Source organism: Hemibagrus wyckioides, linkage group LG04, assembly GCF_019097595.1.
Source record: "Hemibagrus wyckioides isolate EC202008001 linkage group LG04, SWU_Hwy_1.0, whole genome shotgun sequence".
NCBI lineage: Eukaryota > Metazoa > Chordata > Actinopteri > Siluriformes > Bagridae > Hemibagrus > Hemibagrus wyckioides.
Genome location: NC_080713.1, coordinates 11,856,199 through 11,875,808, shown reverse-complemented (window position 1 = coordinate 11,875,808; position 19,610 = coordinate 11,856,199). Strand labels below are relative to the sequence as shown.

Genomic DNA, 19,610 nt, shown 5'->3' with positions numbered 1-19,610 from the left:
TGTTTATCTCCTCATCATGGCACCTGGTAGTGGGTGGGATATATTAGGCAGCAAGTCAACATTTTGTCCACAACGTCGATGTGTAAGAAGCAGGAAAAATGGGCAAGTGTGAGGATTTGAGAGAGTTTGACGAAGGGCCATATTGTGATGGCTAGATGACTGGATCAGAGCATCTCCAAAACTGCAGCTCTTGAGGGGTGTTCCCGGTCTGCAGTGGTCAGTATCTATCAAAAAGTCCTGTAAGCTGAAAGGTGGGGCACATGGAGGCAACTAACAAGACTTCAAAGATTTGCTGCTAACATCTTGGTGCCAGATACCACAGCACGGCTTCAGGGATCTAGTGGAGTCCATACCTCAGTGGGTCACGGCTGTTTTAGCAGCAAAAGGGGGACCAACACAATATTAGGCAGGTGGTCATAATGTTATGCCCGATTGGTGTAAATTAAGTGTTATTTACTTCAATAGTCAACAGATTGTTCTCCTAAAATATGAGTTGTCTGCCACCAAATGTTACAGAGTGTTTAAAGACATCTAGATGTAAATGTCAGATCATATTTAAATGAAAGAATTGGCCTCGCTGTTCCAATACATCTGGAGACGATGCTATGTAAACTGAATGTTTTTGAAAATTAAACATTTAATTTGATCATGTTTCTTTCGTGCATACTTATTTCACATAAAACTCAAAAATCATCAAGTCTTTAAAAAATATTTTAATAAGAAAAACACTACAAGCATCCATTATTAAACACACACACACACACACGCACCTCAGGCCTCTGAACACACACACACACACACACAGATCTGGCTCAGCTAAAGAAGAGTCACTCTATACGGAAGCGACTGTATCCCATTAGCCTTAGTGATGAATTAAACGAGTGAGTCTCTCCATTTCTCCCTCACTCTGTCCATCTGTGTCCACAGTGTGGAGCCGTACACACGTAGTACAGCCTCATCGCATCCTACAACACACACATTACAGATCAAATTAGTAGATTTTACACACCATTCATTCTCTTTAGTGGTGACCATTCGACTGTCTACACATCCTGTCTGTGGGGATTAATGGTTTTGTAAATGTACACACTGTAAGATTATTCGTTATGCAACTGTGCCTTTAGTAATTGTGTACCTCAGCCTTCATGCTGTGTGACTGGAAGAACACCGCCTCCTTGTGGCCACATCTGGAAAGAAGAAAACCCATTTATAATACAACAAAGAGCATGCTCAGACTAGGACTGGTTGACCAAGGATATTGACCAAGCACAATCGTCTCCTACCCCCCACTGCCCACTAACCCTGCTGACCTGCGCTCACACCGCACATAACGTTCTGGGCCTGAGCACGCTTACATCATTATGAAGATATTTATTTTTGTTTCAAAGAAAACAGGAAGAAAAGCTCTCACACAACACAATAGAGTCACGACACAAGGCCCTCTCACATACCTATCCAGCCCAGTGACATCAGAATGATTAGAATCTACAGAGTTACTCACTGACTACAATTCCCATTCATCAAAAAAGCCAGAAACAGACCCAATAAAAACCTAAACATATTTGAATAAACTGACACGTGTAATATATAAGTAGTAACAGAGGATGTTTGTTGTTATAATGACAGTAGCTCACACACAAGTAGTGATTAAGCTTCCGTAACCTGACCCAAAATACAGCTGTGTCGCTGACATCACATTTTATCTTCCATGCAGTACAGATTGCCTGGTGTGAGTACACTGTGTAATGCACTCCCAGCTCTGCTTGTGTGTGTGTATATCTGTATTATGTGTACACCAATCAGGCATAAAATTATGACCACCTGCCTAATATTTTGTTGGTCCCCCTTTTGCTGCTAAAACAGCCCTGACCCGTCATGCTCTGTGTATTCTGACACCTTTCTATCAGAACCAGCATTAACGTCTCCAGCAATTTCAGCAACAGTAGCTCGTCTGTTGGATCGGATCACACGGGCCAGCCTTCACTCCCCACGTGCATCAATGAGCCTTGGCCGCCCATGACCCTGTCACCGGTTCACCTTCCTTCCTTGGACCACTTTTGATAAATACTGACCACTGCAGACCAGGAACACTCCACAAGAGCTGCAGTTTTGGAGATGCTCTGATCCAGTGGTCTAGCCATCACAATATGGCCCTTGTCAAACTCGCTCAGATCCTTACTCTTGCCCATTTTTCCTGCTTCTAACACATCAACTTTGAGAACAAAATGTTCACTTGCTGCCTAATATATCCCACCCACCAACAGGTGCCATGATGAGGAGATAATCAGTGTTATTCACTTCACCTCTCAGTGTTCATAATGTTATGCCTGATCGGTGTGTGTGTATATATATTTATAATGAACGTGTGTGTGTGTGTAGCACTCACTTGGGGCATGGATGATCTTCGGTACGGGGCAGTGTTGGATCTTGAGACACATCAGCAATGATCTGTGTGAGCTCACTGTAGAAATATAATCAACATTCAGTAAACCTGCAGCAGACACCTAATCATGATAACCAGCTAATTTAGGAAACATACAGTTTTGGTAGTAATATACTGTACACTGTATTATGATAAATACACCACTCACAAAAAGTTAAGGATATTCGGCTTTCGGGTGAAATTTCAGGATGCACTTAAAATGCACTATAACCTTTACAGGTGAACTTAATTTGACCTTCTCTACACTTTTGAATGCACATGTCCAACTGTTCAGTGTTTCAGTACTTTTTGCATAACTTGCTGTTCTCTAAAAAGGTGCTTAATGGCAAAATTCACAACTGGTGTCTGATCTCCGCCAACAATGACGGCCTACCTGGAGGAGATTAAGACTCTGGAGGACTGGTGCCAGAGGAACAACCTCCACCTTAACGTCAGCAAAACTAAGGAGCTGATAGTGGACTTCAGCACAAAGCAGGAGAGGAACTACCAGACCCCTGTGATCAACAACAGCCCAGTGGAGAGAGTGGACAGCTTCAGATACCTCGGTGTTCACATCACGCAGGATCTGTCATGGTCCTGTCACATCAACACCGTGGTGAAGAAGGCCCGACAGCATCTCTTCCACCTCAGACACTTGAGAGACTTTAGACTGCCTGCTAAGGTGCTAAGGAACTTTTATTCCTGCACCATAGAGAGCATCCTGATGGGAAACATCACCACCTGGTTCTGGAACAGCACCATGCAGGACAGACGAGCTCTTCAGAGGGTGGTGCGATCAGCTGAGCGCATCATCCGTACCAAGCTCCCTGACCTGCACTCGATCTACATCAAACGGTGCTGGACCAAGGCCAGGAAGATCATGAAGGACCTCAGCCATCCCAACAATGGACTTTTCTCTCTGTCGAGGTCAGGGAAGCGCTTCCGCTCCCTGAAGGCCAACACTGAGAAAATGAGGAGAAGCTTCTTCCCGCAGGCTATACGGTCTCTCAATCAGAACCTCACATAGAACGCAACCGATTAGACCTACTATGCTCCTACACACGTGTTGGAACTCCAACCAACCACACCGGACATTTGCACATTACAGGACTGTGGCACACAATAAACACACAAATGTACATTTGCACATTTCAATACTGTGCACACAATACAACACAAACATACATGTCGCACAGTCTGCTCCCGTTTACATACAAAGAGGACTTCTGCACATCTGCACTTTAAAGATGGACAATACCACTGCTCTCATCACCTTATTCCACTTCGTGACCACCCCGTACTGCTGCTGCTGTCTGCACCTTGGACACTATTGCACTACACACTATTCACTTTATATAATTTTGCATAACACAGTTGTTTTTTTTACACTTTCTATATACATATATACCATACCTTTATTTATATTTATTATATTTTATTCTATTTTTTACCTACTGTGAACTTTTTATATTTTATATTTTTAGTATAATTTGTATTCTTATATTTTATATTTCGTTTTTTTATATTTTATCCTTGTCTTTTGTTCTGTCCTTATTCCTTTTCCTTTTTCAAGGGTCAAAACAGTCGTGTAAGCATTTCACTGCATATCATACTGTGTACGATTATGTATGTGACCAATAAAATTTGAATTTGAATCCATGAATCGACCAATAAATTTTCTGCTTCACTTAGAATTGGTATTTAAAACAGTGCTCTTCATCATGCTGTTCACATTTTGACATTATGAGACCAAGACGACACCTAACAAATGATCAACAGTACCTTGCCATTGCGAGGCTTCAAACAGGATGTTTTCCCTCAGAGGGAAGTGGCCACTGAGCTCAGAGTGTCACAGAGTGTCATCAGCAGGTTGCGACAGAGATACAGAGAGACTGGAAGAGTCACAGAAAGGCATACAAGTGGACGTCCTTTGGCCAAATCCCACGTTGATGACTGCTTCATTGTGAACAGTGCCCTGCGGAACCAGATGATGAATGCCACTCAACTCCAGGCACACTTAAGGGAGGTGAGCGGCACCCAAATGTCACGTCATACCATTTGAAACCATTTACATCAGCGTGGTCTGCGTGCTAGACGACCTGCAAGGGTACCTGACCACACCACCAGGCACAGGCGTCGGGCCAGGGAGCATTTACGCTGGACGAGGGAGCAGTGGGCCTCAGTGCTGTTCTCTGATGAAAGTCGATTCACGTTAAGCAGAAATGATGGCCACCAACAATGTTGGAAACGTCAAGGAGAGCGCTATGCATCAGTGGGCAGGTGTGTCTACTCAATACAGAACTGCCCTACACCTTGTGAATGGTACAGTGACAAGCCAATACTACCTGAATAACATCATTAATCCAGTCATTGTGCCCCTGCATGAACAACACAGGCCTAATTTCATCTTCATGGACGACAATGCTCCAGCTCATCAGAATCAATATCTCATCGAGGTCGCATCATTGGTGAATGGCTGTTGGAGGCTGGGGTACCTCAAATGGAGTGGCCTGCACTTTCTCCAGACCTGAATCCCATAGAAAACCTGTGGGATCAGCTGAGTCGCCGTGTAGAGGCTTGTAACCCTGCACCCCAGAACCTCAATGACCTGAGGGCCGCCCTTCAAGAAGAGTGGAATGCCATGCCTCAGCAGACAATAAGTCGACTCGTGAACAGCATGAGATGTCGTTGTCAAGCTGTAATTGATGGTGAAGGGCACATGACAAATTATTGAGACATTGACATTTTTTTGTTGTGGTATACCCACCACTGTTGTTGGCTTTTGTTTCAATAAATTGTTTGAGATGAGGAAATCACCATTGCATGCTTCTACTTAAATGCCCTACTTTCATGATAAAAGCCACCCAAAAGCCAAATATCCTTAACTTTTTGTGAGTAGTGAGTAGTGTGTGTGTGTGTATGTATATGTATATATATATATATATATATATATATATATATATATATACACATACATACATATATATATATATATATATATATATATATATACACATACATACATACACACACTACTATATATATATATATATATATATATATATATATATATGTATATATATATATATATATATATATATATATATATATATATATATATATATATATATATATATATACACACTATATTGCCAAAAGTATTCGCTCACCTGCCTTGACTCGCATATGAACTTAAGTGACATCCCATTCCTAATCCATAGGGTTCAATATGACGTTGGTCCACCCTTTGCAGCTATAACAGCTTCAACTCTTCTGGGAAGGCTGTCCACAAGGTTTAGGAGTGTGTTTATGGGAATTTTTGACCATTCTTCCAGAAGCGCATTTGTGAGGTCACACACTGATGTTGGACGAGAAGGCCTGGCTCTCAGTCTCCGCTCTAATTCATCCCAAAGGTGTTCTATCGGGTTGAGGTCAGGACTCTGTGCAGGCCAGTCAAGTTCATCCACACCAGACTCTGTCATCCATGTCTTTATGGACCTTGCTTTGGTCACTGGTGCACAGTCATGTTGGAAGAGGAAGGGGCCAGCTCCAAACTGTTCCCACAAAGTTGAGAGCATGGAATTGTCCAAAATGTCTTGGTATGCTGAAGCATTCAGAGTTCCTTTCACTGGAACTAAGGGGCCAAGCCCAGCTCCTGAAAAACAACCCCACACCATAATCCCCCCTCCACCAAACTTTACACTTGGCACAATGCAGTCAGACAAGTACCGTTCTCCTGGCAACCACCAAACCCAGACTCGTCCATCAGATTGCCAGATGGAGAAGCGCGATTCGTCAGTCCAGAGAACGCGTCTCCACTGCTCTAGAGTCCAGTGGCGGCGTGCTTTACACCACTGCATCCGACGCTTTGCATTGCACTTGGTGATGTATGGCTTGGATGCAGCTGCTCGGCCATGGAAACCCATTCCATGAAGCTCTCTGCGCACTGTTCTTGAGCTAATCTGAAGGCCACATGAAGTTTGGAGGTCTGTAGCGATTGACTCTGCAGAAAGTTGGCGACCTCTTCGCACTATGCGCCTCAGCATCCGCTGACCCCGCTCCGTCAGTTTACGTGGCCTACCACTTCGTGGCTGAGTTGCTGTCGTTCCCAAACACTTCCACGTTCTTATAATACAGCTGACAGTTGACTGTGGAATATTTAGGAGTGAGGAAATTTCACGGCTGGATTTGTTGCACAGGTGGCATCCTATCACAGTTCCACGCTGGAATTCACTGAGCTCCTGAGAGCGACCCATTCTTTCACAAATGTTTGTAAAAACAGTCTGCATGCCTAGGTGCTTGATTTTATACACCTGTGGCCATGGAAGTGATTGGAACACCTGATTCTGATTATTTGGATGGGTGAGCGAATACTTTTGGCAATATAGTGTATATATATATATATATAAATAAATCTAAAATATGCTAATATTCTATTGGTTCTAGATGTTTCGCAGTGTGTAGTGTGTAGCAGTGAACACACACATATGTAGTCTAAAATTTAATTCTGTTTTTTTTTTACAGAACAAAATGATGTGATGAGTGACAGTGATGAGGTTGCGTTTATACTTACTCAACTTCGTGTGTGATTTTGTTCACGTAGATGCAGCTGTTATCAGCTTCCTGCTGATAATCACAGTTCCTGCACTGTTCATGTAAGCAAACAAGCATGCATGCACGCGCACACACACACACACACACAATTAGATGTAAAGTGGTGTGATTACTGATCTATAGACAGACAGGGGTATGTTTTGGTGACTCACAGCATAGAGGAGGATGCGGTTCTCTTTGTCCTCTTTTGGATACAGCATGTTGTTACTGTAAAAACACACACACACACAGTCATGTTTATGGCTCCAACAACCCCACTAAACATTAATGCCAACAAATATCAGCAGGCTGTGGTGTGTTACCTCGTAATTTAGGCTACACAATGATGTTGTAACACGGAGCCACACATAGCCTACAGCAACGGTTTACATTACACTACGTTTCTGGATCCATGATATAACTTGTGTTTTCATGTGAGTAATATTTCAATTGTAATCACTTGTTTGCAGGAATGTGAGAAACACTGGAAGCGTGAATGTGTTTATTAACCTCTGGGTGTTGAGTTCTCCTGCCTTGTTCAGATTTCAATCTACATTACACATTCATCTATCTTCACTACCCTAACAGAAAACATTCTCTTGTGGTGCTTCATATGACAGCTCTGAGTTAAAAATGACTGAATATGGTATCATATAAATTATAAGTCTGACAGACTCTAGAGTTTACAAAGAATGATGGAAAAAAACAAACACATTGAGCGAGTGATGCAGATGGAAACACCGCTCCATATCATTGAATTCAGGTGTTGTTTTTCAGGGGTTGGGCTCGGCCCCTTAGTTCCAGTGAAAGGCTTCAGCATGCTTAGACATTTTGGACAATTTCATGCCCCCAACTTTGTGGGAACAGTTTGGGGATGGGGACCCCTTCCTGTTCCAACATGACTGCACACCAGTGCACAAAGCAAGGTCCATAAGGACATGACTGACCTGCACAGAGTCCTGACCTCAACCTGATAGAACACCGTTGGAATGAATTAGAGCAGAGACTGTGAGCCAGGTCAAAACTGTAACGTCTGCCTTTACATGGAGGCACTGATGTTGGACGAGAAGGTCTGGCTCTCAGTCTCTGCTCTAATTCATCCCAAAGGTGTTCCATCAGGTTGATGACAGTTCCTCCACACCAAACAGTACGGTCATGGATGGCTCGCTCATCCATGTCTCTATGGACCTTGCTTTGTGCACTGGTGCACAGTCATGTTGGAACAGGAAGGGAAGTCATCCCCTTTTTCTTTACACTTCCTGTCAGCTCAGATCAGTTTATTTTCCTCTGATCTCTCTCATCTACAAGGTGTTTCAAACTGGAAACTGTGAAAAGTCTAGAGACTGTATGTGAAAATCCCAGGAGATAACAGAAACCTGTTAGAAAGCTGACATATTTCCTTCATGCTGATGTTTGATGTGAACATTAACTGAGCTCCTGTACTGCTGCCACATGACTGACCCGATACCGTGCAGGTGTTCCTATTAAAGTGGACAGCTCGTGTACTTTTCCTATATTTGTGCATAGGTAAGGTACTTATATGCATAGAAGTACTTGTATACAGTGTATGGGTGTGTGGGGTGTGTGTATGGATGGGTGTGTGGGGTATGGGTGTGTGGGGTATGTGTGTGTGTGTGTGTGTGTGTGTGTGTGTGTGTGTGTGTGTGGGGTATGTGTGTGTGTGTGGGGTGTGTGTGTGTGTGTGTGTGTGTGTGTGTGTATGTATGAGTGTATGGGTGGATGTGTGTGTCTCAGAAGTTCTGGAAGTTTCTGAACATAATGAACAAACACTAGACTCCAGTATTTCCGGCCTGTAATTATTATTATTATTATTATTATTATTATTATTGCAGTTGTGTGTGTGTGTGTGTGTGTGTGTGTGTGTGTGATATCTGCCCTCGGTCATTACTGTCACTGACCAGCTCACTCACGTCATGTTAACGCGTTATTAAAGATTTCCAGTCAGTTATAATAATAAGTCCACTCACCATTCCTGACAGAACCGGATCCCGACGAACCCGGGTTCACACGCAGCACCTTCCAGCTCCATACACACTTTATTACAGCTGAACAATATCACAAATACAACAATCAACACCGGTACACCAGCGCGCGCGGAACAGCCAAGCTTACATTGCGCATGCGCGCTATTTTATTCCGGGCCTCTGTTGGAATAAAGCGACGTTGCGCGGCGGGAGGTCAGAACTGCACTGTCCACTACTCTATTAAAGAGTGGATATTAGGGATGGGCGACACCACAATTTTTTAATACGATACGATACCGATGACGATAACGAAACCGAAACCACTTATTATTTTAAATGTGATTTTTCAAAATTATGTTAATTTTTAGGAAAAAGATCACTACATGCAAAGGCAAATTACAAACATATACTGGCCATTAATAACAAATTACACAAAATATACACACTGTACACACACACACACACAGTATATACACATACTGATATTCCTAACATTAAGGGGACATTCTAAACACAATTATTTTTATACTGTACAAACTACAGGGGTTGGACAGTGAAATTGAAACACTGGCCAATTTAGTGTTGGAGGTTTCATGGCTAAATTTGACCAGCCTGGTGGCCAATCTTCATTGATTGCACATTCCACCAGTAAGAGCAGAGTGTGAAGGTTTAATTAGCAGAGTAATAGCACAGTTTTGCCTAAAATATTGCAATGCACACAACATTATGGGTGACAGAGTTCAAAAGAGGACAAATTGTTGGTGCACGTCTCGCTGGCGCATCTGTGACTAAGACAGTCTTTGTGATGTATAAAGAGCCACGGTATCCAGGGTAATGTCAGCATACCACCAAGAAGGATGAACCACATCCAACAGGAGTAACTGTGGACACAAGAGGAAGCTGTCTGAAAGGGATGTCCGGGTGCTAACCCGGATTGTATCCAAAAAACATAAAACCACAGCTGCCCAACTCACTGCAGAATTAATGTGCACCTCAACTCTCTTGTTTCCACCAAAACTGTCCGTCGGGAGCTCCACAGGGTCAATGTACATGGCCGGGCTGTTATAGCCAAACCTTTGGTCACTCGTGCCAATGCCAAACGTTGGTTTCAGTGGTGCCACCAGCAACATGTATTGTTCTCTGATGAGTCCACCTTCACTGTCTTTCCCACATCCAGGAGAGTTACGGTGTGGAGAAGCCCCAAAGAAGCGTACCACCCAGACTGTTACATGCCCAGAGTGAAGCATGGGGGTGGATCAGTGATGGTTTGGGCTGCAATATCATGGCATTCCCTAGGCCCAATACTTGTGCTAGATGGGCGCGTCACTGCCAAGGACTACCGAACCATTCTGGAGGACCATGTGCACCCAATGGTTCAAACATTGTATCCTGAAGGCGGTGCCGTGTATCAGGATGATAATGCACCAATACACACAGCAAGACTGGTGACAGAGTGGTTTGATGAACATGAAAGTGAAGTTGAACATCTCCCATGGCCTGCACAGTCACTAGATCTAAATATTATTGAGCCACTTTGGGGTGTTTTGGAGGAGCGAGTCAGGAAACGTTTTCCTCCACCAGCATCACGTAGTGACCTGGCCACTATTCTGCAAGAAGAATGGCTCAAAATCCCTCTGGTCACTGTGCAGGACTTGTATCTGTCATTCCCAAGACGAACTGATGCTGTATTGGACGCAAAAGGAGGCCCTACACCATACTAATTAATTATTGTGGTCTAAAACCAGGCGTTTCAGTTTCATTGTCCAACCCCTGTATATATTCTATCCCCAGAAGGTCAGAATTTATTGGTATTATTATACTTGTGTGGACATTTTTGGTCTCTATAACTTAAGGAATACTAGTACATCCCCCATACACGCAGAAGTGTGTGCATGAGCAAACACACACACACACTTTTATATTCAACAAAAGCTGCAGTTTTGGAGATCCAGTCGTCTAGCCATCACAATTTGGCCCTTCATCAAACTCGTTCAAATCCTTACACTTGCCCATTTTTCCTGCTTCTAACACATCAACTTTGAGGACAAAATGTTCACTTGCTGCCTAATATGGATATAGCTCTCAGTCTTAGCCAGTCGGTTGGTAATATTTTTAGACGAATAATTATGCATATACACTGATCAGGCATAACATTATGAGCACTGAGAGGTGAAGTGAATAACACTGATGATGTCCTCATCATGGCACCTGTTAGTGGGTGGGATATATTAGGCAGCCAGTGAACATTTTGTCCTCAAAGTTGATGTGTTAGAAGCAGGAAAAAGTGTAAGGATTTGAGCGAGTTTGACAAGGGCCAGATTGTGATGGCTAGACGACTGGATCAGAGCATGTCCAAAACTGCAGCTCTTGTGGGGTGTTCCCGGTCTGCAGTGGTCAGTATCTAACAAAAGTGGTCCAAGGAAGGAACAGTGGTGAACCGGTGACAGGATCATGGATGGCCAAGTCTCACTGATGCACTTGGGGAGTGAAGGCTGGACCGTGTGATCCGATCCAACAGACGAGCTACTGTTGCTGAAACTGCTGAAGAAGTTAATGCTGGTTCTGATAGAAAGGTGTCAGAATACACAGTGTCACAGTTGTGTCTGGGGCTGCATTGCTGCATGCTGACCTCTGGGAATGCACATACTGTACAATCAGTCCATTGCAGGGCGCCCCACACACACACACACACACACACACCTAGGGCAATTTAGAATAGCCAGTCCCAGCATATTTTAAGGAAGTGGAAAGAAAACCAACATGGAAATGAGGAGAACATGCAAAACTCCATAAAGACAGTAAGCTGAACACACCACCTCAGGGTAACTAAGGAGAATCAAGAGTCCTTTTCCTGTCATGTTGATTTCTCCTTTACAACATCAGAAGGATTTTGTTCATTTTAATTCACACAGGTCACTCAGGTGCTTGTTCAGTCCCTTGTCATCTCCAGTCTCCCACATCATTCCTGTGTTCCCTCCACTGGCTTTAATAGATGCACACATCAGATTTAAAACCCTGATCCTTGCCTACAAAGCCAAACACAGGCTAGCACCCACTTACCTCAAAGCACTTATCACACCCTGCACTGTATCACACTCCTCTTTGATTCTTCAGCACTGCTGGACTGCTCCCACCATCTCTCCGGGTACAAGAAAGGCATGGATCAAGTCTAATTTCTGTTGTGGTTCACTTGTGGTGGATTAAACTTCCCCAAGATGTCTGAACAGCTGAGTCACTGGCTGCCTACAGATGAAGTGTGCAAACGAAGACGTACCTTGTCCTTAAATATTTAAAAGCTTTTGTTGTTATATTTCCTCCCCATCAGGGGTTTTAGAATGATGTTATTCTTAGTCTGTGACCTAGTGAACCAGGATCAGGATATATTCATGGATAGAGACATGGATGATTTTAAAATGGTTCTGCGATTACTTTCCAATAATGTTAGAGAAAAATAAATGGAAACCCCTGTGAACCTGAGCACATTACAGATCCTTCATTTATTCAGGAGGAATGTCAGATAAGCTTAAAATGAGCAGGGGTAGGAGGCAAGGACAGCAGTGAAATAATAAAATTGATCAGGAGGAAACAATATCGAACCAGATGCAGGAGTCGGGGCTTGGAGATGTGGCATGAAAACACATGTCTATCGTGCCTCTGGTTATCGTACCTACAGGAACAAATTTGACCTGATCAATTTAAATCAGTGTACCAACAGATAACAAACATTACAAAACAAGGGTCACACAGAATTCGAGTTATCCATGGGGTAGAAATAACAGGAAAATAAAAAGAATAGATTACTATGTAAATGTGCACTGAGAAGTTAAAAAAAAAAAAATGCCTGATTGGATACACACGCTAATCATGAGATGATTCAAAGGAATGTATTAACTCCATTAACTCTTTACTGGAATCCTCTACATCTCTCCCGTCGTCACATTCCACGTTTCCTTTTCTTTCTCTCTCTCTGCTCCGTTCTTCTGTCTGAGAAAATGACTTGTGCAAAATCACAGAGCAGGTCTGATTACGTGTGACTGTCACAAAAAAAAAAAAAAAAGGGGTTTTTTTTTTGTGACATGAGAAATATAGATCATCATTTAAAGGTGAGTATTCCAAAAAATAATGCCATTTACACATCATGAAACTGACAAATTGTCTTTGGCATGAGAAACATATATCGATTACAAACTTTACAGAGATGAGCGTTACAATGAAGCGATCATTCAACTGATCAATCGAGTGATGATACAGCGTATCAAATATACTCATCTGGATCATTCCAAATGTGTAAAGTGCCATTTCTGTGTGTGTGTGTGTGTGTCCGTCCAAAATGGAGTGCGTATGCGTACATCCACACACTCCACATGCGAATATAAAAGACAGAATAGAAAAGTTGGGGAAAAATTCCCTTTGATGCGCATTAAAGACATCAGATATCGGAAAAAGGCCTATAAAATGCGGAAGGGATTTAAATGATTGTTTTCCAACTGGAGGTCAAGTTCGTCTGTTTAGCAGCCATATTTATATTCTCATATCACTGGTGGAGTCTGGTCCCGTAACAGCGTTCTGATCCAGAGTGCGTGCTGGTCTCAGTGACAGAGTCGATTCGTCACGCACGTTTGTCAGAGGTGATTTAAGGCGCAGTGCGGAGTGTGAGAGTCGCTGATTCTCTCCAGCAGTCTGTTTCTTCATTGTGAGCCAGCAGCCGTCACTCCTGTCATTCCTCACTGACTGTGTGTCTCAGCGGCCGGCTTCGGGCAGTGCCACCCTGCTGGTGTGCAGGGAGTCAACCACTCTCACAGCGTCAGGACCTCTTCCCCACGATCGGATTCTCACTAAAGATGGAAAAAATGGAGCATCAATAATTTTGTTTGCTTATAGCAGTAAGGATTGAGGATCACTGTTTAAGATTTTATTAGTGTGTGTGTAGAGTCCAGTGCATTTTCTTTTATTCATTTTATTTCCTTTTTCTGTAACAAGCCAAGCCTAAAACACTATTTAACGTTATAATTGAGTTAATGTTTCTTATTGTGAACATTTGGATCACTGGACATTTGCAATTACAATAAACCAAATCTAAGATTATTAAGATTATTTCTAGGCATAGAAGTGTGTGTGTGTGTGTGTGTGTGTGTGTGTACATTGTTCCTGGCTGGTCTGTGAGCTCGATGGAGTCATGTTTGAGTCGCAGGTCCTCCAGGACTTCTCTGATCTCCTTGATGGTGCGGAATGTCTCTTTCGGGTCCTGAATAACGAAGGCAGAGTACTCCTCCTGCTCCTTCTGCTGGCCCAGGTACACCGACATGCTGGCACAGGCATCTACACACACAAACACACACTTTTAAATACACTTCTCTATGTTTGAGACAATTTCACACTAACACTTCTGCTCCGTTCTGTTTGTTTACTTTGACCTGTATCTTTTTTTCGAACTCCTGTCTTGTCTCCACCCCTTGTCTTGTAATCGGTTGTCCTCGATTGTGTCCTGATCATTCTCACATGTTCTGTGTTTCCTCTTTGACTTGTTCTGCTATTAAAACCCTCCTGTGTCATGTCCTAGTGCTCTCATAAAGCCATAGCCCTCCTCATAAAGCCATGGCTTGTTTCATATTTAGCTCATGTTTTTGACCATAGTTTTCTCGTCCTTGCCTATTCTAATGTATTTGCTGATCACATGACCGTTGCCTGTTTTACGGTTTTGACTTTGCCTTGTGTATTGGTCTGTTTGCCACAGTGTTGATTAAAGCCTGCACTTGTATCTGCCTCCATGTTTCAATCTCCATGTGACAGAGACATGCAGTTTTCACTGTACAGAAATGAATGTGAAATCAAGCAATATCACCTCTCCATTACCTCTCCACCACCTCTCCATCACCTCTCCACCACCAGTACTTTAGTAAATGTACTTAGTTACATTCCACCACTGGTAGTGTATCACACACCATGGCTCTTTTTCTTGAGTATTTGCCTGTCTATCTCACAGAACCCACAATGAGACCCCTGAAAAGATCAAGCTCACACTCACCTTCCATTTTCTGCAGACGAGGTAAACTGGCACTGAACAGCGAGAAAATTCTCTCTGTCTCTCTGTCACAGTCAATCTCCAGCTGGATATTTGCCAGTGTGCTGCTACACACATACACACACACACACACACACACACACACACACACACACAAAGAGTGTTAAGACATCAAACGTAGTGTTGTCTGTATGTTTGCTGTAGGTAGGTACTGTTACAGTAAGAGATTTGAGTGTGTGAGTGATGTGTGTGTGAATATGTGTGTGTATGGGTGTGAGTATACATACTCTCTGCAGCTAACAGCCGGCTGGAACACACTGCCAGTGTTGCAGCGGATGAGCTGAGTCAGCACATCGATCCACTCGCTTGCCTCAACACAGTTCCCTGCCTGAACATAGAGGGGCCTTTCGCCGAAGATCACCTGGAACATCTGAGAAGGAGACAGACATAAAGAGTGAGACAGGCATAAAGAGTGAGACAGGCATAAAGAGTGAGAGAGGTATAAAGAGTGAGACAGGCATAAAGAGTGAGACATGCATAAAGAGTGAGACATGCATAAAGAGTGAGAGAGGTATAAAGAGTGAGAGAGGTATAAAGAATGAGACATGCATAAAGAGTGAGACATGCATAAAGAGTGAGAGAGGTATAAAGAGTGAGAGAGGTATAAAGAGTGAGACATGCATAAAGAGTGAGACATGCATAAAGAGTGAGAGAGGTATAAAGAGTGAGAGAGGTATAAAGAGTGTGACATGCATAAAGAGTGAGAGAGGTATAAAGAGTGAGACATGCATAAAGAGTGAGAGGTATAAAGAGTGAGACATGCATAAAGAGTGAGACATGTATAAAGAGTGAGAGAGGTATAAAGAGTGAGAGAGGTATAAAGAATGAGACATGCATAAAGAGTGAGACATGCATAAAGAGTGAGAGAGGTATAAAGAGTGAGACATGCATAAAGAGTGAGAGGTATAAAGAGTGAGACATGCATAAAGAGTGAGAGGTATAAAGAGTGAGACAGGCATAAAGAGTGAGAGGTATAAAGAGTGAGACAGGCATAAAGAGTGAGACAGGCATAAAGAGTGAGACATGCATAAAGAGTGAGACATGCATAAAGAGTGAGACATGCATAAAAAATGAGACATGCATAAGGAGTGAGACAGGCATAAAGAGTGAGACAGGAAGACAGACATGTTTTGTACACGGTTCTAACAGGCATAACAGGTAGGAGGGACGTGGCTCACATTTTTTCGGTTGAAGGTGCTTTCATCCAGTTTCTCTACGCTTGTGATGCTGTTTACAGGAATCACACACAGTGGATCTTTCCCTGTATACACACACACACACACACACACCAGATATATAGAAAGATAAGAACAACTTTAATACTCATATGCAGCATATGCAGATATCTGACCAGATAGACACAAGGACAGTTGATCCAGATGGATGGATAGATAGATAGATAGATAGATAGATAGATAGATAGATAGATAGATAGATAGATAGATAGATAGATAGATAGATAGATAGATAGACTATTCCTCATCTCATGCTTCACACTGTACATCCATAAACCCTGGATAAACGTATTTTTGCAGCGGCAACAGACATGACTGAATCAATACAGCTCTAAGATTCACAAAGGCAAAAAAAACAAAGAAAGAACCCCCCCTAAACTCTACTGTTTATACAACACACACGGTTTCTGTGAGTGTATAAAGCATGTGATATGAGACAGTTGTAGTTTAAAGAGCAGTTTAGAAAGACAAAAACTTGGGGTTAAGTGTGAAAAAGCCTTATAATGTAGTCTTATCCAGTCAATTGCAGAATTTGACATTCCTACAGTGGAGATGAGTGAATGTGTTAGTTGACGAGTCTATGTGACTCCCAACACTGTAACGTATGTATATATTATGTGTGTGTGTGATCACCTTTATGTTTATGGTATGACAGCTCTCGATTGGTCACTCTCAACCAGCGCTTCTTAAAGTTCTTCTTCACTATACGCTTTTTACCTTGGGCTCGCTTGTGGACCTCTCTAAACACACACACACACATAAATGCACAACTGTTTTTACCCAGTAATCACATTTATTTGCCTGCTTGTTGAGTGTAAAAGTGTATTATTGGTGTTTCACCCTTCTTTCAGCACGATCGAATCCTCTGCCCCGCTGGTGCTTTTACACACGTTGGATGAGATGTCATCTAAAAACTAGAGAGGGAAAAGACAAATGAGACACACACACACCAAACTTTCAAGAGGTTAAAGGGGGTGAGGGATTAGTCTTACCTTCTTCACTTTCTCTATATATTTATCTTCCAGGAATAATTTGATGAAATCACACATGTAGGTCTCTTTGAAGCTTGACTGCAGGCAAAACACACACACACAAACACAGCAGTGAGTATGATGCACATAAAGATCAGAATGGCTTACAGAATATCTGCAAATATATTCAGATAGAATATATTTCATTTCCTGTATATTAGTTCTAAAACAGTGTTTCTGGAAACCCATACTGGAGCATTCTAGTTTAGCATCTTGCTAATCAGTGACCAGTGAGTCACATCAAGAGCACCATGAACCTGACCACACCAGTTACTGGTTACTGCCAATTCTGACCCACCATAAGCTTCATGATCTGTATTAACCAGGGTGAAGGACGGCTAACAGATGCTTCTTTGAGACATATGCAGCTCTGCCGCTGCTTCTTTTTAACTCACTGATCATGCCATATGAAGTGCAGTTGAACATGCTCAGAGTTTCTGGTCATTTCTACTGACACCCACGATGGTACACTTGGCCATGGACAGAGATTATAACAAGGAGCTTGGGGTGAACGCTTTTTCGTGTGTACAGGATGCACTTTTAAAGAAAAAACATAAATTATAAGAAGCATCTGGACTGTCAACCAACTGCCTGAATTCCTGGACCCTCTTTACAGTCTAGTTGCTTCAGTCTGGACAGTAAGACACCCTGGATAAGGGCATCTGTCAAATGGCATAAATGTAAATTTAAAACTAAACCCCTTCAGTGCGGACACTGACATTCTCAATGTGGCATGATTCGTATTAGAGAAATGTGGAAGAGGCATTTTTGCCATTTCTTTTCATGACCTACACTTTAAGACTTCTGTCTCAACTCCCGACCTCAATTACTACACTGCTCACAGAGTCTTCGTTTTAATGGTAATTTTAATATCTTCTGGAACTACTGCATTTATAAAACCATCCAAATAGACAATAAACAACTATACTCTCTGAATATACACCGATCAGGCATAACATTATGAGCAGTGAGAGGTGAAGTGAATAACACTGATTATCTCCTCATCATGGCACCTGTTAGTGGGTGGGATATATTAGGCAGCAAGTGAACATTTTGTCCTCAAAGTTGATGTGTTAGAAGCAGGAAAAATGGGCAAGCGTAAGGATTTGAGCGAGTTTGACAAGGACCAGATTGTGATGGCTAGATGACTGGATCACTTTATCTCATCCATCTATACTTCTACCTGCTATTATCCCAAATGAGGTGTGAAGCTTACATAGCAGTTCCCCAAGATTCACCTGACCTGCTTTGCATTGACTCAGGAGACATGTGGACAATTTTTTTAAATATTATGCCCATAAAACATCCAAGCATGCTGTAAAGTGCATGAAAGGGGTGTTTGTGTATGTATTTACCATTTTGGTTTTAGACAAGCTGCTCCAGCTGCCCAGAGTCTGGATGGTTTTAGAGATGAGTGTAAGGGTTCGGGAAACCTCTGGATCCTTAAAGAGAGAGAACATCTATATGTTAATCCATGAGGAACTCATGTGATGTCTCAGATTAATCTCAAGTACTAACCAGTTACAGTGCTCGAGATATAAATCGTCAGTTTAACAGGAGAAAAAATGGCTCAAAGTGCCACAGAGCACAACCTTTATTAGGGCTAACAATTTTGCAAGAAGTCTTTATGTGCTGTGATGCAATGCTCATGTTTGTCTATATTGCGGAATCGAAATACGCTTAGCTCGTAGTTGCTGCTGAGTTTCTTTTTTACATATATGTGGAGAATGATCCACGGTCACAGAGAGTTAAGCACGGGCTGAGTGAGTGAACATGCTGTAATGAAGACGTAGAGACAATTTATCTGCAGCATTAATAAACATTAATGTAGGTCAAAGGGAGAGAATGTCAGAGCGCATGTTAGATATGTTTGTGTCTAAAACAGTGAGTCACAGTGATGAGGAAAAGGAAGTGGTAGCTCAGTGGTTAGGATGTTGGACTACTTATCAGCAGGCTGCAAGTCTGAAACCCGGGACCACTAAACTGCTACTGCTGGGCCCTTGAGCAAGGCCCTTAGCATGCAACTGATCAGTTGAATAAATGGAGATAAATGTGAGTCGCTCTATAAAAGTGTGCCAATCAATAAATAAATAAATAAATAAATAAATAAATAAATAAATAAATAAATAAATAAATAAATAAATAAAACAAACTTACTGGATGGTGTGGCCGGAGCTGGAAGGTGTGTGGAGAAAGAACGGCTACAGCGAAAAACCTCAGGAACACAAAACTGCTCACGGCAGAATACTGAACATGAGGATC

General features: G+C 42.4%; 2 protein-coding genes across 4 annotated transcripts in view; both read right to left on the bottom strand.

Annotated features, from left to right (window-relative positions):
• Positions 1–698: 698 nt before the first annotated feature.
• polr2i (RNA polymerase II subunit I) lies at positions 699–9,162 on the bottom strand. The gene is made up of 6 exons (XM_058388392.1): positions 9,004–9,162; positions 7,189–7,243; positions 6,996–7,069; positions 2,387–2,461; positions 1,136–1,187; positions 699–965 (listed from the first exon to the last, which is right to left on the bottom strand). The coding sequence occupies exons 1-6, from the start codon at positions 9,063–9,065 to the stop codon at positions 903–905; spliced, it is 381 nt and encodes a 126-aa protein (XP_058244375.1). The 5' UTR covers positions 9,066–9,162; the 3' UTR covers positions 699–902.
• Positions 9,163–12,478: 3,316 nt separating this feature from the next.
• The window catches only part of rasa2 (RAS p21 protein activator 2), a 46,961-nt gene continuing 39,829 nt past the window's right edge, over positions 12,479–19,610 (bottom strand). For 2 of the 3 annotated variants that reach the window (XM_058388391.1, XM_058388389.1), the window contains exons 15-24: positions 19,506–19,610; positions 18,704–18,790; positions 17,310–17,387; positions 17,158–17,231; positions 16,951–17,057; positions 16,261–16,343; positions 15,310–15,452; positions 15,026–15,129; positions 14,142–14,319; positions 12,479–13,835 (exon numbers count right to left, since the gene is read on the bottom strand). The exon at positions 19,506–19,610 is cut by the window's right edge and continues 2 nt beyond it. In XM_058388391.1, coding sequence (XP_058244374.1) covers positions 13,805–13,835; positions 14,142–14,319; positions 15,026–15,129; positions 15,310–15,452; positions 16,261–16,343; positions 16,951–17,057; positions 17,158–17,231; positions 17,310–17,387; positions 18,704–18,790; positions 19,506–19,610 — 990 coding nt within the window. In that variant the 3' untranslated portion in view covers positions 12,479–13,804. The remainder of the gene's footprint in view (positions 13,836–14,141; positions 14,320–15,025; positions 15,130–15,309; positions 15,453–16,260; positions 16,344–16,950; positions 17,058–17,157; positions 17,232–17,309; positions 17,388–18,703; positions 18,791–19,505) is intronic. The other variant, XM_058388390.1, reaches the window with a different exon arrangement.

Bases quoted from the DNA above. Each gene is read 5' to 3' on its own strand.
- polr2i (XM_058388392.1), bottom strand. From the start codon at position 9,065: ATGGAGCTGGAAGGTGCTGCGTGTGAACCCGGGTTCGTCGGGATCCGG. The intron at 7,244-9,003 runs GTGAGTGGACTT...GTGTTTTTACAG, and splicing joins ATCCGGTTCTGTCAGGAATG to TAACAACATGCTGTATCCAA. The intron at 1,188-2,386 runs GTGAGTGCTACA...TCTTCTTTCCAG, and splicing joins GAAGATCATCCATGCCCCAA to ATGTGGCCACAAGGAGGCGG.